The 13,302-nt window shown below is 44.9% G+C and overlaps 1 protein-coding gene across 2 annotated transcripts in view; it reads right to left on the bottom strand.

The window, feature by feature from the left end:
- The window catches only part of LPCAT2 (lysophosphatidylcholine acyltransferase 2), a 428,744-nt gene that overhangs the window by 219,846 nt on the left and 195,596 nt on the right, over positions 1–13,302 (bottom strand). For both annotated transcript variants that reach the window (XM_089692556.1, XM_089692557.1), the window contains exon 7: positions 246–304. In XM_089692556.1, coding sequence (XP_089548682.1) covers positions 246–304 — 59 coding nt within the window. The remainder of the gene's footprint in view (positions 1–245; positions 305–13,302) is intronic.

The raw sequence follows: 13,302 nt of genomic DNA, 5'->3' as shown, positions 1-13,302 counted from the left end.
GCACGTTTGCAGTATGTACCACAATTTCAGAATGTTGTGAGATATGGGGAAAGAGACCACTCACAATAATGAAATTGTTGTGTTGGAATTTATAACAGTATTGTTTTCATAATGGCAAGCGACTTGATTGTATTTAATTTATGTGTATAGATTTTAATTGATAATAAAACCAGTTGGTATAACAATAAAGATTACTGTGAGAGTTGTTAATAGTGATGGTTTTGAAAGTCTATTAAAATACATACCAAAGTGTTTGGGTATCGAAGTATAATAGGTTGAACAGGAACTGCAGGATAAAAAGCACCTAGGCAGTAAGAGTGAATATTAACATTAAAATGAAATAAAGTGGAATTGATTAACACAAAAAATATTATTCACATTCATGTAAATAGGCCAAAGAATAATTTTATCCCTTTACCCCTTCACAATAACTATAGGTAAAAAAAAAAATCACTAACCAGTTTTAAAACACATAGCGCTTCCCACTCATTACTGTATTATTATTTTTTTAATAAATGTAATAAACTTTACTTTTAGTTGTTAAAAGCCATACCATTTGAGAGTTGAGAGAACAAAACTTTTTATATATTTGGTTTGTTTATCAGGGTCAGTAGAGCACAGTGTGGTTAGGTCAGGAGGGCACAGTATGGGGGGCAGTAGGGAACAGTGTGGGTGGGTCAGGGGGGCACAGTATGGAGGTCAGGAGGGCACAGTGTGGGTGGGTCAGGAGGGCACAGTACAGGGGGCAGTGGAGGACAGTGTAGGTGGATCAGAGCATTTTACTGCTGCTATTTGTGAGGGCAGGATGTGTACTGCTCTGATCCCTGGCAGCCCTTCTATCCTGTTTATTTCAGATGATGTAAGCAATTGAGATGGACAGGAGAAAAGGCACGGACAGGAGAAAAGGCACAGCCAGGATCAGAGCAGTACACATCCCACCCATGCAAACAGCAGCAGTAAAATGCTCCCCCTCTATGGATTCTTCCTAAACTAATGCAGAGCACTGGAAATTGGGGGAAGGTAGAGGGGGCAGATTTAATTCTAGATTGTAGTGTTACACTGCAGGTTGCTGCTATCCCCATAGCCCAAAATCTGGGACGCTGCCCAAAACAAGGTCATCTTGGGACAGCTTATGCATATATAGTGCAAGATTATCATGTGGCCCCCGTTCACCAGGGACACTGCCTAGGAGTGCCTATGCATTAAGTCTTGAGTCATGGTAGTAAACCATTTACTTTAAGATCTCTAAAAAAGACACAGTCATTATTTGAGTTTGGATGAACGAGGTATCATATTAAAATTGTCTGCAGCCACTGATCAGTGTGTTCTGACAGCTGAGAGTGCCGCTCAGAGACAGAATACAAGCAGGGAGATTCCTCCATACACCTAGCTTGTGTGAATGGAGAAATCCATTCTTTTCTTTGTTAGTCTGCTGGTTGATAAAAAAAAGTGAGACCTCTATATCCAGCTTTAGATACCTTTTCACATTTTTCATACTCTCAAGTTGGTTATTCTATGTAAAACCTGTGATTTACAGAACCCAGTAGCTCAAGCTGAAACTTACATACACAATTCAGCTAAGCAAGGATTCACCTAATTTAAGCTCTTAACCTCATGTTTTGTCTTTTAGAAAACTCATAGTTCTTCAGGAAACCTTTGTAATGTATTAAATGTGTAATAAATATTTTATTTGTGAAAAAAGATTGTGCGTAAGTGGCAAAACACAGATATAACAAAACAATTTGAAAACTTAAAAATAAAATTGATCCAAATAGTACTGTTTATTTTTTACTATAACATATTCTATGAATTTATACAATACTTCCAATATTGAACTACTACTGTTTCTTTTTTAAAAATAAATCAGAAAGCAAAAACATGCATCTCTCCTTGGACATCCTCTATGTTGCATTGATCCTCCTTTCAGGCCCCAGTTGTTATAATGGGAAAACACTCTCACTGGTGGGGATGAGCTCTCACCATATTGTGCAAGTATACAAAGTGTAGCTGCACACCTACCCTCCTGCTGTCCCTCAGTGATGACTAGGGATGAACCAAATGTGCTTCAATTCAGTTCTTGGGAGGTTTTCTGAACCTTAATCTGAACCCCACAGAAGTCAACAGAAGATCAGTCAGTTCTGGCTATTTTCGAGGCTAATAGGAAAGGGATTGTCAGATGGTTTACATGGGGAGCTGTAATAATGAAAACAAAAATATTTAAATACCATTTGCTAGGGAGCAGTGATTTTAATAACTAATATTCTATTAAATAAGGTGCTTGGGGGATGCCCTCAACCAAGCAGGCAGCCTGATCGACCAAAGAAAGGGAGAATAAGCATGCCATACCAGGCCACATGTCATTAGTATGGCAAGGGCATACTTACAATAAATTGAACTCACATTTAACTTATTTCTATCTATCTATGCACAATAAATGTACAATTGTTTACCAGTATATTGGTACCCCTAACCTTTTTTCTAAGAATGCCAATTTGCCACAAAAAAAAGTTTACCTGACACAAGTAAATGGAATCCACCATTCTTTTTTCATAATCCATAGAGTAGACACTTTGCTTTTGCTTTATGACTTAATATATTCTTATAAATATTACAACTATAATAAAACATCTTTTGCTCCCTTTTTGCAACAGCTAAACAGTCCAGTTTAAGCTCACATCTCTTCACTGCTCTGATAGTTTGGTCATCGACTAAGTCTCTAAAACGTGTTATATGTGTGGCTGTAGCCTGGCAGTGCTAAGGGGGCAGATTGATACAGTGTCAAACTACCAAGCTCAATAGCGCTTTCTCTTTATTTTACTGGCCAGATTAGTGCAAAAATGGCCAGGTTGAAACCCTATGGATCACTGTCACCTCCCTGCCACAGGTGTTGAAGATGGAGAGCTGGAGGGGCGGGCAGAGCAGAGAGCGGAGTCATCATTGAGCTGACCTGCCTTGTATCCTGCAGCATGTCAGTGTGTAATCCCCTGACCCCCTGTGACAGCACTGCAGCTTCATGGATGGGGAGGAGAGGGAAGAGAGAGGGAGGGAGAGAGAGAGGGGGAAAGAGAGGGGGGGGGAGGGGAAGAGAGAAACAGAAGGGAGAGAGAGGGAAGACGAAAAGAGAGGGAAGAGGGAGAGGGAAGAGAGAGAGAGGGGAAGAGAGGGGGGGAGAGAGAGAGAAGAGAGGAAAGAGAGAGAAGAGATGAAAGAGAGAGAGAAGAGAGGAATGAGAGAGAGAAGAGAGGAACGAGAGATGGAAGAGAGGGAAGAGAGAAATAGAGGGAAGAGAGAGAGGGGGAACAGAGAAAGAGAGGAAAGAGAGGGGGGGAAGAGAGAAAGAGAGGGAAGAGAGAGAGGGGGGAGAGAGAAAGAGAGGGAAGAGAGAGAGGGGGGAGATGGAAAGAGAGGGAAGAGAGAGGGGGGGAGAGGGGGGAGAGAGAGGGGGGAGAGAGAAGGGGAAGAGAGAGAGGGGGGAACAGAGAGGGAGAGGTTGAGAGAGAGGGGGGCATTGAGAGGGAGGAAAGAGAGAGAGGGGGGAAGAGGGGGAAAGAGAGAGAGAGAGATAGGAGAGAGAGGGAAGAGAACGCAAGAAAAGAGAGATGGAAGAGAAAGGAGAGAGAGGGGAGAGAGGGAAGAGAGAGAGGGAGAGAGAGATAACAGAGAGGGAAGGAAGAAAGAGAGGGAAAAGAGAGAGGGAAGAGAAAGCGAGAAAAGAGAGAGGGAAGAGAGGTGAGAGGGAAGAGATAGGAGAGAGAGGGGGGGGGAAGAGAGAGGAGAGACAAGAGAGAGAGGGGGGAAGAGAGAGAGTGAGGGAAGAGAGAGGAGAGAGAGAGAGAAGAGAGAGATAGGGAAAAGAGAGAGAGGTGTGAAAAGTTTGAGTTGCCAAATGTCAGACAAACGTCAGCCACCAAATCTTAATGACTTGAAGAGGATCTGCCAAGAGGAGTGGGCCAAAATCCCTTCTGAGATGTGTGCAAACCTGGTGGCCAACTACAGGAAACGTCTGACCTCTGTGATTGCCAACAAGGGATTTGCCACCAAGTACTAAGTCATGTTTTGTGAAGGGGATCAAATATCTATTTCCCTCATGAACATGCAAATCAGTGCCTCATTTGTTAAACATGCATTTCTTTGGATTTTTTTGTTGCTATTCTGCCTCTCAGTGTTACAATACACCTACCATTCGATTTTTAGACTGATCATTTCTTTGTGAGTAGGCAAACATTCAAAATCAGCAGGGGAGCAAATACGCATTTTCTTCTCTGTATATATCACTGATATCTGTACACCGAGTGCCACTCAGTGTTCAGATATCAGTGTTTTATATAGGAAATTGTATGCAGTGTACAGACATCAGTGTTATATACAGTGCCTTGAAAAAGTATTCATACCCCTTGCAATTTCACACATTTTGTCATGTTACAACCAAAAACTTAAATGTATTTTATTGGGATTTAATGTGATAGACTGACACAAAGTGGCACATAATTGTGAAGTGTAAGGAAAATCATAAATGGTTTTACATTTATTTTACAAATAAATATATGAAAAGTGTGGCAGCAGTGTATTCAGCCCCAACGGAGTCAATACTTTGTAGGACCCCTTTGGCTGCAATTCCAGCTGCAAGTCTTTTTGGGAATGGCTCTTTGCACATCTAGAGAGGGACATTTCTGCCCATTCTTCTTTGCAGAATAGCTTAAGCTCTGTTAGATTGGATGAAGAGCGTCTGTGAACAGCAATTTTCAAGTCTTGCCACAGATTCTCCATTGGATTTCAGTCTGGACTGTGACTGGACCATTCTAACACATGAAGATGCTTTGATCTGAACCATTCCATTGTAGCTCTGGTTGGATGTTTCGGGTTGTTGTCCTGCTGGAAGGTGAACCTCCGCCCCGGTCTCAAGTCTTTTGCAAACTCTAACAAGCTTTCTTCTAAGATTGCCCTGTATTTGTATTGCCCATCCATCTTCCCATCAACTCTGACCAGCTTCCCTGTCCCTGCTGAAGAAAAGCATCCCCACTACATGATGTTGCCACCACTATATTTCACAGTGGGGATGGTGTGTTCAGGGTGATGTGCAGTGTTAGTTTTCCGCCACACATAGCATTTTGCTTTTAGGCCAAAAAGTTCAATTTTGGTCTCATCTGACCAGAGCCCCTTCTTCCACGTTTGCTGTATCCCCCACATGGCTTCCCACAAACTGCAAACAGGACTTCTTATGGTTTTCTTCCAACAATGGCTTTCTTCTTTCCACTCTTCCATAAAGGCCAGATTTGTGGAGTGCACGACTAATAGTTGTCCTGTGGACAGATTCTCTCACCTGAGCTGTGGATCTCTGCAGCTCCTGCAGAGTTCCCATATGCCTCTTCGCTGCCTCTCTGATGATTGCTCTCTTTGCCCGGCCTGTCATTTTAGGTAGACGGCAATGTCTTTGTAGGTTGGCAGTTGTGCCATACTCTTTCCATTTTCGGATGATGGATTAAACAGTGTTCTGTGAGATGTTCAAAGCTTGTGAGATTTTTTCATAACTTAACCCTGCTTTAAACTCCACAACTTTATCCCTGACCTGTCTATTGTGTTCCTTGGCCTTCATGATGCTGTTTGTTCACTAATGTTCTCTAACAAACCTCTGAGGGCTTCACAGAACAGCTGTATTTATACTGAAATTAAATTACACACAGGTGGACTCTATTTACTGAAAAGTTTTAAAAAAAATATTTTCTACTTTCTGCTATAACACGTGTATAATACACGTTATCAAAGGGGCTATAAATAGCCCGCTCTGCGCTGTCATTGGTGCCAGGCGCTCACCCGTGTGTGCGAGTGCTCATGCGCGGCCACGAGTGTTGCCGCGGGCACCTATGTCCTACCACCCGTACGCTTGTTCGTATTGGTATTCCGCACATGCGCAGATTCGTGCACCGCGGCGATGCTCTCGTTCCCTGACATTGCCCCCCTTATGGGCAGCCTCCAGATGCCCAATTGACTCCTCTTTTGTGGATGGTTATGAAAAAATTCCTGAATTAGTCTTGTAGCATGGACGTTCTGGGCTGGTTCCCAAGAATTTTTTTACGGACAATAACCCTTATACTTAATGAGGTACTGCGTCTGACCCCTCCTTTTCCTGCAGTCCACGATTGCCTCGACCTCAAATTCCTCTTCCCCGTCAATGTCTATAGCCTCCAGGGGCCTTGACATACGATCAGGAAAAGGATCTGGTGCTGCAGGCTTCAATAGTGACACGTGAAAGGCTGGGTGTATTTTAAAGGACTCTGGGAGCGCTAATTCGTAAGCAACATTATTAATTTTGCGTCTTACTCGGAATGGGCCCACAAACCTGGGTGCCAACTTCCTTGACGGACATGCTATCTTCAGGTTGGTTGTAGCCAGCCAGACTTGGTCTCCCGGGTGCAAGATCAATTCTCCCCTTCTCCTTCTATCAAAGGCCCTTTTGTTGTGTTCCTGGGCCTTTGCAACTGCCTCCTGTAACACTTTGTTGTTAGATGCAAAAAAATTCAGCGTATTCTGGGCAGCAGGAACAGAGATCTCTAGGATCAGGTCAGGTAGGAAGGTAGGATGGAACCCATAGTTGGCAAAAAATGGAGATTGCTTAGTGGCAGAATGGCTCGCATTATTGTAGGCAAACTCTGCCAAGGGCAAGAGTGCCAACCAGTCATCTTGGAGAAAAGATGTGTAACATCTGAGGTATTGTTCTAAGGTTTGGTTGGTCCGTTCGGTTTGTCTGTTTGTTTGAGGGTGGTACGCAGAAGAAAAGGACAACTTGATTTCCAAGGTTTCGCACAGTGCCTTCCAGAACCTTGAGGTGAATTGTACCCCTCGGTCAGAAACAATATTTTTTGGAACTCCATGGAGCCTTACGATTTCCTTAATAAAGATCTGCGCAGTCTCAGGAGCCGATGGTGTATTCCATAGTAGCAGGAAATTGGCCATCTTTGATAGGCGATCCGCCACCACGAAAATAGCAGTATGTCCTTGGGAAAGTGGAAGTTCTACTATAAAGTCTATAGTTATCATTTTCCAAGGCCTATCAGGTACTGGCAGGGGTCTTAGTAAACCCCAGGCCTTGTTTCGGGTGGACTTATTTCGATTGCAGATGGTGCAAGTTCTTATGTATGCCTTACAGCCCTTAGCCATATTCAGCCAGCAGAATGTGCGTTGTACCAGCTCCAATGTTTTGGAAACCCCGAAGTGACCTGCCAACGGGTGATCGTGGCAGTAACCCAGGACAAGAGTTTGTGCTTCCTCGGGTACCAAGATTTGTTCCCCTTTCCATAAGAGCCCCTCTCTGCTCTGTACCGCGACTCCAGGTGGACTGGGTGTTCCTACTGACGCCGTTTGTAATTTAGACAAGAGTTCGGATTGTAGCAACAAGAAATTCCCTGCTGGCAGGATGGTGTCCGGCTTCGGAGATTCCTTTGGATCCTCGAACATGCGTGAGAGCGCATCTGGTTTAGTGTTTTTAGACCCCGGCCTGTAAGTGATGTGGAAAACAAACCTGGAGAAAAACAGTGCCCATCTAGCCTGGCGAGGTTTAAGGCGTTTAGCCGTTCTTAAATATTCGAGATTCTTATGGTCTGTATATATGAAGATTGGATGTATGGCCCCCTCCAGCAAGTACCTCCATTCTTCCAATGCCGTTTTTATTGCCAAGAGTTCTCGGTCTCCAACGTCATAGTTCCTTTCTGCCGGAGTAAGCTTTCTGGAGAAGAAGGCTACTGGGTGCATAAGCTCCTTGAGGCCTTTCCTTTGTGAAAGGACCGCCCCCACTGAGTTTTCGGACGCATCCACCTCCAGAATATAAGGAAGAGAAGAGTCTGGATGACTTAAGATGGGTGCTGCTGTGAACAGCACTTTCAGTGTCTCAAAGGCAACCTGCGCCTCAGGGGTCCAATGGAAGCGAACCCCCAGCTTAGTGAGCTCGGTAATAGGTGAAATGAGGCCCGAAAAGTTCTTAATAAATTTCCGATAGAAATTACCAAAGCCGATGAAACGCTGAATACCTTTCTTGTCTGAGGGCACCGGCCATTCCAAAATTGCGGAAATCTTCTGGGGATCCATGGCAATTCCTGCAGTAGAGATGATCAATCCCAGAAATGGAATGCTTTGCTGCTCGAAGCTACATTTCTCTGCCTTGGCGTAAAGCCCGTGCTGGCGAAGTCGCTCCAACACGCTCCTGACATGACCTCGGTGTACCTCCAGAGATGTGGAAAAAATCAGAATATCATCCATGTAGATGACAACAAAAATATCCAAGTAATTTTTAAAAACATCATTAATAAAGTGTTGGAACGTGGCAGGTGCGTTGCACAACCCAAATGGCATTACCAAATACTCGAAGTGACCGAACTGAGTGCGGAAGGCTGTCTTCCATTCGTTCCCTTCCCATATGCGGACCAAGTTATATGCTCCTCTCAGATCCAACTTAGTAAAAATAGTGGCAGTCTTAAGTCTCTGAAACAGTTCAGGAACCAGAGGAAGGGGATAGCGATTCTTTACGGTGATTTTATTCAGTTCTCGATAGTCCATGCAAGGCCTCAAGGACTTATCCTTCTTTTTCACAAAGAAAATTCCGTCTCCAGCTGGTGAAGTGGAGGGACGGATGAATCCTTCTTGGAGGTTCTCATCGATGTATTCCTTTAACACCCCTAATTCTCGTTCCGATAAGGGGAAGATTCGCCCGAATGAGATTTCAGACCCGGGAAGTAGATCAATCGGACAATCATAGGCTCGATGAGGAGGAAGAATGTCTGCTCCCCGCTTAATGAACACATCAAAGTAACCATGGTAGACTGGAGGGATTACTTGAGAAAGTTCTGCGTCAGAGTCCATGCACAGTAGGGTCGGTGTGACTGAGGGTGTCATGGGTAAACAATGTTTCTGACAATAAGATGAAAGATATTGGATTGACCCGGTCTTCCAGTTGATTTGAGGGTCATGCTCCCGTAGCCAAGGGAGTCCCAAAATGACAGGAAATAATGGAGTCTAGATGCAGAAACTCCTGATGGTGGTTGGCAAACATAGTGCGGATTGGTGGGGTCTCTCTGTCTACCAGTTCGGATTTAATATGGGACCCATCGGCCAGGAAGATGTTTAATCCGTGTTCCTTGGTCTGTAATGGAATACGCTGATGGGCTGCAAAATTTAGATCTATGAAGCAGCTGCAGGCCCTGAATCAATAATTGCCGTCACTGACATGGTTCTTCCGGGAAGCTGGAATGAAATGGGCACAGCTAGATGAGCTGAGCTGTCGAGACAGGCCAGAGAAACAGCAGAAGAGACAGAGAGACACTTACTCAACTTAGCTGGACAGGAGCGCACATAATGACCCGCTTCTCCACAATATAAGCAGAGGTTATTAATCCAACGTCTTTGGCGTTCCTCTGACATTAATGAAGGTCGTGTTAGTCCAAGTTGCATTGGCTCAGGTATATCTGTAGCTTCAGAATCCCGGTTTCTGACAGGAGGATTGGGCTGGACTGGGACCCTAGGTAGCACCCATGTAGACCTCTGAACTTGACTGGACCTTTCTAGCCTGCGTTCGCGCAGCCTACGGTCAATCTGGATGGCCAACGTGATTAGGTCCTCCAAGGAGTCAGGTATGCCCACTCTGGCTAGCTCATCCTTGAGGGGTTCAGATAGGCCCAAGCGAAACTGATGACGTAGGGCTGCATTGTTCCAGCTAGTATCACCACTCCAGCGTCTGAAATCAGAAGTGTAATCTTCTGCTGCTCGGCGACTCTGTCGGAGTGCTACACGAAGCTGCCTCAGCGGAGGTAGCCCACTGCGGGTCATCGTACAGCTGAGCCATCGCGTTAAAGAATGTTGTTACGGAATTCAGGTGTGGATGGCGATCTTCAAGCAGACGATGGGCCCAACCCTGGGGTTCACCTTGCAGCAAGGAGATGATGAACCCCACCTTCACAGACTCTGTGGAGAAGGTTTGTGGCTGTAGATTGAAATACAGCTGACATGCATTTTGAAACGCCCTGGATTTACTTCGATCCCCATTAAAATGTTCTGGCGTAGGCACACGGGGTTCAGGTAGAGGTAACGTGACCACTGTACTGGTGCGAGGTTCTGTGAAATCCCTGGCCGGGGAAGAAGCATCTGGATCTGAAGATGTGGGAGCAGGTGTAACTAAGGTCTGGATATTTTCTTCCAGGTGTGTATATCCCTCCTGTAATGTCTTAATGGCCTGGGTGACTGCTGCCAGGTGATGACATATCTCATCCAATGGAGAGGGTCCTCTTCCAGGCTCGGCCATGGCCGTATGGTACTGTCACGAACTCTCTAACGGTATCTCTATGGGTCCACAGTCTGGATTCCCCAGGGCGCGGCGTCTAAGCCCCAGTCTGCTTGTTCACCAGAGCCCCTGATGGTGGGGATGGACTTGGAGCAGGCTGAGACCAGGTCGCAGCCCCCGGGTACATCCAACCGTGGTAGAGAGGACCGCTAGTGGAACGTAGCTTGGTAAGAGCCTGATGTGAAGAGGCAGGGAAGATCTGAGCGGTAAACGGATAGATCGTGCAGGATGGATGGATGCGGACACACTGTGAAGCAAGTAGCAGAGTCAGAGAGGCCGGGTTAGTAGCCGTGGAGGCAGAACGGATCAGAGCAGCAGGTAAAGGATAGTCTGGTCACAGGCTAAGTTCAGCAACAGGAGGTTAAAAGATCAGGAGCAGGCAGAAGAGTGGTCCAAAGGCAAGCCAGGGGTCAGGGCAGGAGACGGTCAGCAGTAATCAGGAGCAGGCTGGGTTCGGCAACGAAAGCACACACAGGATCAGAAACACAAGCAGAGGATTAGCACCATACGGCAACTTGGACATTGTAATGGCCAGTTTAAATAGCCCGCTCGGTGCCGTCATTGATGCCAGGCGCGCACCCGTGTGCGCGAGTGCGCATGCGCTGCTGCAAGTGTTGCCGCGGGCGCCTATGTCCTAGCGCCCGCACGCATATTCGTATCGGGATTCCGCGCATGTGCAGATTCATGTGCCGAGGCAATGCTTTCGTTCCCTGACAGTCTACAAATGATGGGATATACAGGTGAAACTCAAAAAATTAGAATATCTTGCAAAAGTTCATTTATTTCAGTAATGCAACTTAAAAGGTGAAACTAATATATGAGATAGACTCATTACATGCAAAGCAAGATAGTTCAAGTCGTGATTTGTCATAATTGTGATGATTATGGCTTACAGCTCATGAAAACCCCAAATCCACAATCTCAAAAAATTACAATATTGTGAAAAGGTGCAATATTCTAGCCTCAAAGTGTCCCACTCTAATCAGCTAATTAAGCCATAACACCTGCAAAGGGTTCCTGAGCCTTTAAATGGTCTCTCAGTCTGGTTCAGTAGGAATCACAATCATGGGAAAGACTGCTGACCCGACAGTTGTGCAGAAAACCATCATTGACACCCGCCATAAGGAGAGAAAGCCTCAAAAGGTAATTGCAAAAGAAGTTGGATGTTCCCAAAGTGCTTTATCAAAGCACATTAATAGAAAGTTATGTGGAAGGGAAAAGTGTGGAAGAAAAAGGTGCACAAGCAGCAGGGATGACCTCAGCCTGGAGAGGATTGTCAGGAAAAGGCCATTCAAAAGTGTTGGGGACTTTCACAAGGAGTGGACTGAGGCTGGAGTCAGTGCATCAAGAGCCACCACACACAGACGGATCCTGGACATGGGCTTCAAATGTATTCCTCTTGTCAAGCCACTCCTGAACAACAAACAACATCAGAAGCGTCTTAGCTGGGCTAAAGAAAAACAGACCTGGTCTGTTGCTCAGTGGTCCAAAGTCCTCTTTTCTGATGAGAGCAACTTTTGCATCTCATTTGGAAACCAAGGGCCCAGACTATGAAGGAAGAATGGAGAGGCACACACTGCAAGATGCTTGAAGTCCAGTGTGAACTTTCCACAGTCTGTGTTGATTTGGGGAGCCTTGTCATCTACTGGTGTTGGTCAACTGTGTTTCTTTAAGTCCAGGGTCAACACAGCCGTCTACCAGAAGATTTTCGAGCACTTCATGCTTCCTTCTGCAGACGAGCTTTATGGGGATGCTGACTTCATTTTCCAGCAGGACTTGGCACCTGCCCACACTGCCAAAAGCACCAAAACCTGGTTCAATGACCGTGGGATTACTGTGCTTGATTGGCCAGCAAACTCGCCTGACCTGAACCCCATAGAGAATCTATAGGGCATTGCCAAGAGAAAGATGAGAGACATGAGCCCGAACAATGCAGAAGAGCTGAAGGCCGCTATTGAAGCATCCTGGTCTTCCATAACACCTCAGCAGTGCCACAGGCTGATCGCTTCCATGCCACGCCGCATTGAAGCAGTAATTGCTGCAAAAGGGGCCCAAACCAAGTACTGAGTACATATGCATGCTTATACTTTTCAGAGGTCCAATATTGTTCTATGTACAATCCTTGTTTTATTGATTGCATGTAATATTCAAATTTTCTGAGATTGTGGATTTGGGGTTTTCATGAGCTGTAAGCCATAATCATCATAATTATGACAAATAACGGCTTGAACTATTAAGTTGCATTACTGAAATAAATGAACTTTTGCACGATATTCTAATTTTTAGAGTTTCACCTGTATACTGGAATGTATGCGGCTACAGACACTATACTGGTCATGGCGGTGATCAGCAACTTATAGTGGGACAGGGGACAGATTTGCCAAGATGTCACCTGAACTTAGCTCTTTAATGCTTTTATAACATGCTTGTTAGAGCTTTTTATTTTTTTTATTTTTTGTTTATTTTTCAATAAAATCTTCAACTAAGAAGACATTTGTTGCACCTGTTATATTGCGTTTGTTCATTAAAACCTTCATTGTTGTGCTCTCTTTAATGTAAGTTTTTTTTCTTCAATTTCTATATTCAACATCTATTTTGAACATAGTGTAGAGAAATTCTGTAACAAATGCATGTAATGCAGTCAGTGCAATATGTAAATGGAGCTTTGTGTGGTTATGGCTTGAGTGTAGGTGGGAACACAGAGGGCCCCCTGACCTCCTCTTGCCCGGGGGACCCCATGAGTTGTCAGTCCGCCCCTGGTTTGTATGCATATTTGTTGCCCTACATGGCAATCTTAAACAGCCTACTGTGACATTTTTCCAAACTGAAACAAATTTATAATCTTCTTGAGATTTATAGTCAACAGGTGTTTTTGCTTGCCCACTCCATATCGCTGTTGGGCCCAGTGAAGGAAAGCCCTTTCAATGAGCTCCAAACTAACTTGTTGGTGTATAAGTAGGGCTATGGTTCCTTTTCTA

This window comes from Staurois parvus, unplaced genomic scaffold (genome assembly GCF_062004578.1).
Source record: "Staurois parvus isolate SC_StPar_1 unplaced genomic scaffold, SC_StPar_1.0 ptg000594l, whole genome shotgun sequence".
In the NCBI taxonomy this organism is placed as follows: domain Eukaryota; kingdom Metazoa; phylum Chordata; class Amphibia; order Anura; family Ranidae; genus Staurois; species Staurois parvus.
The sequence above is the reverse complement of the archived record's forward strand: the minus strand, read 5'-3'. Positions and strand labels throughout refer to the sequence as shown.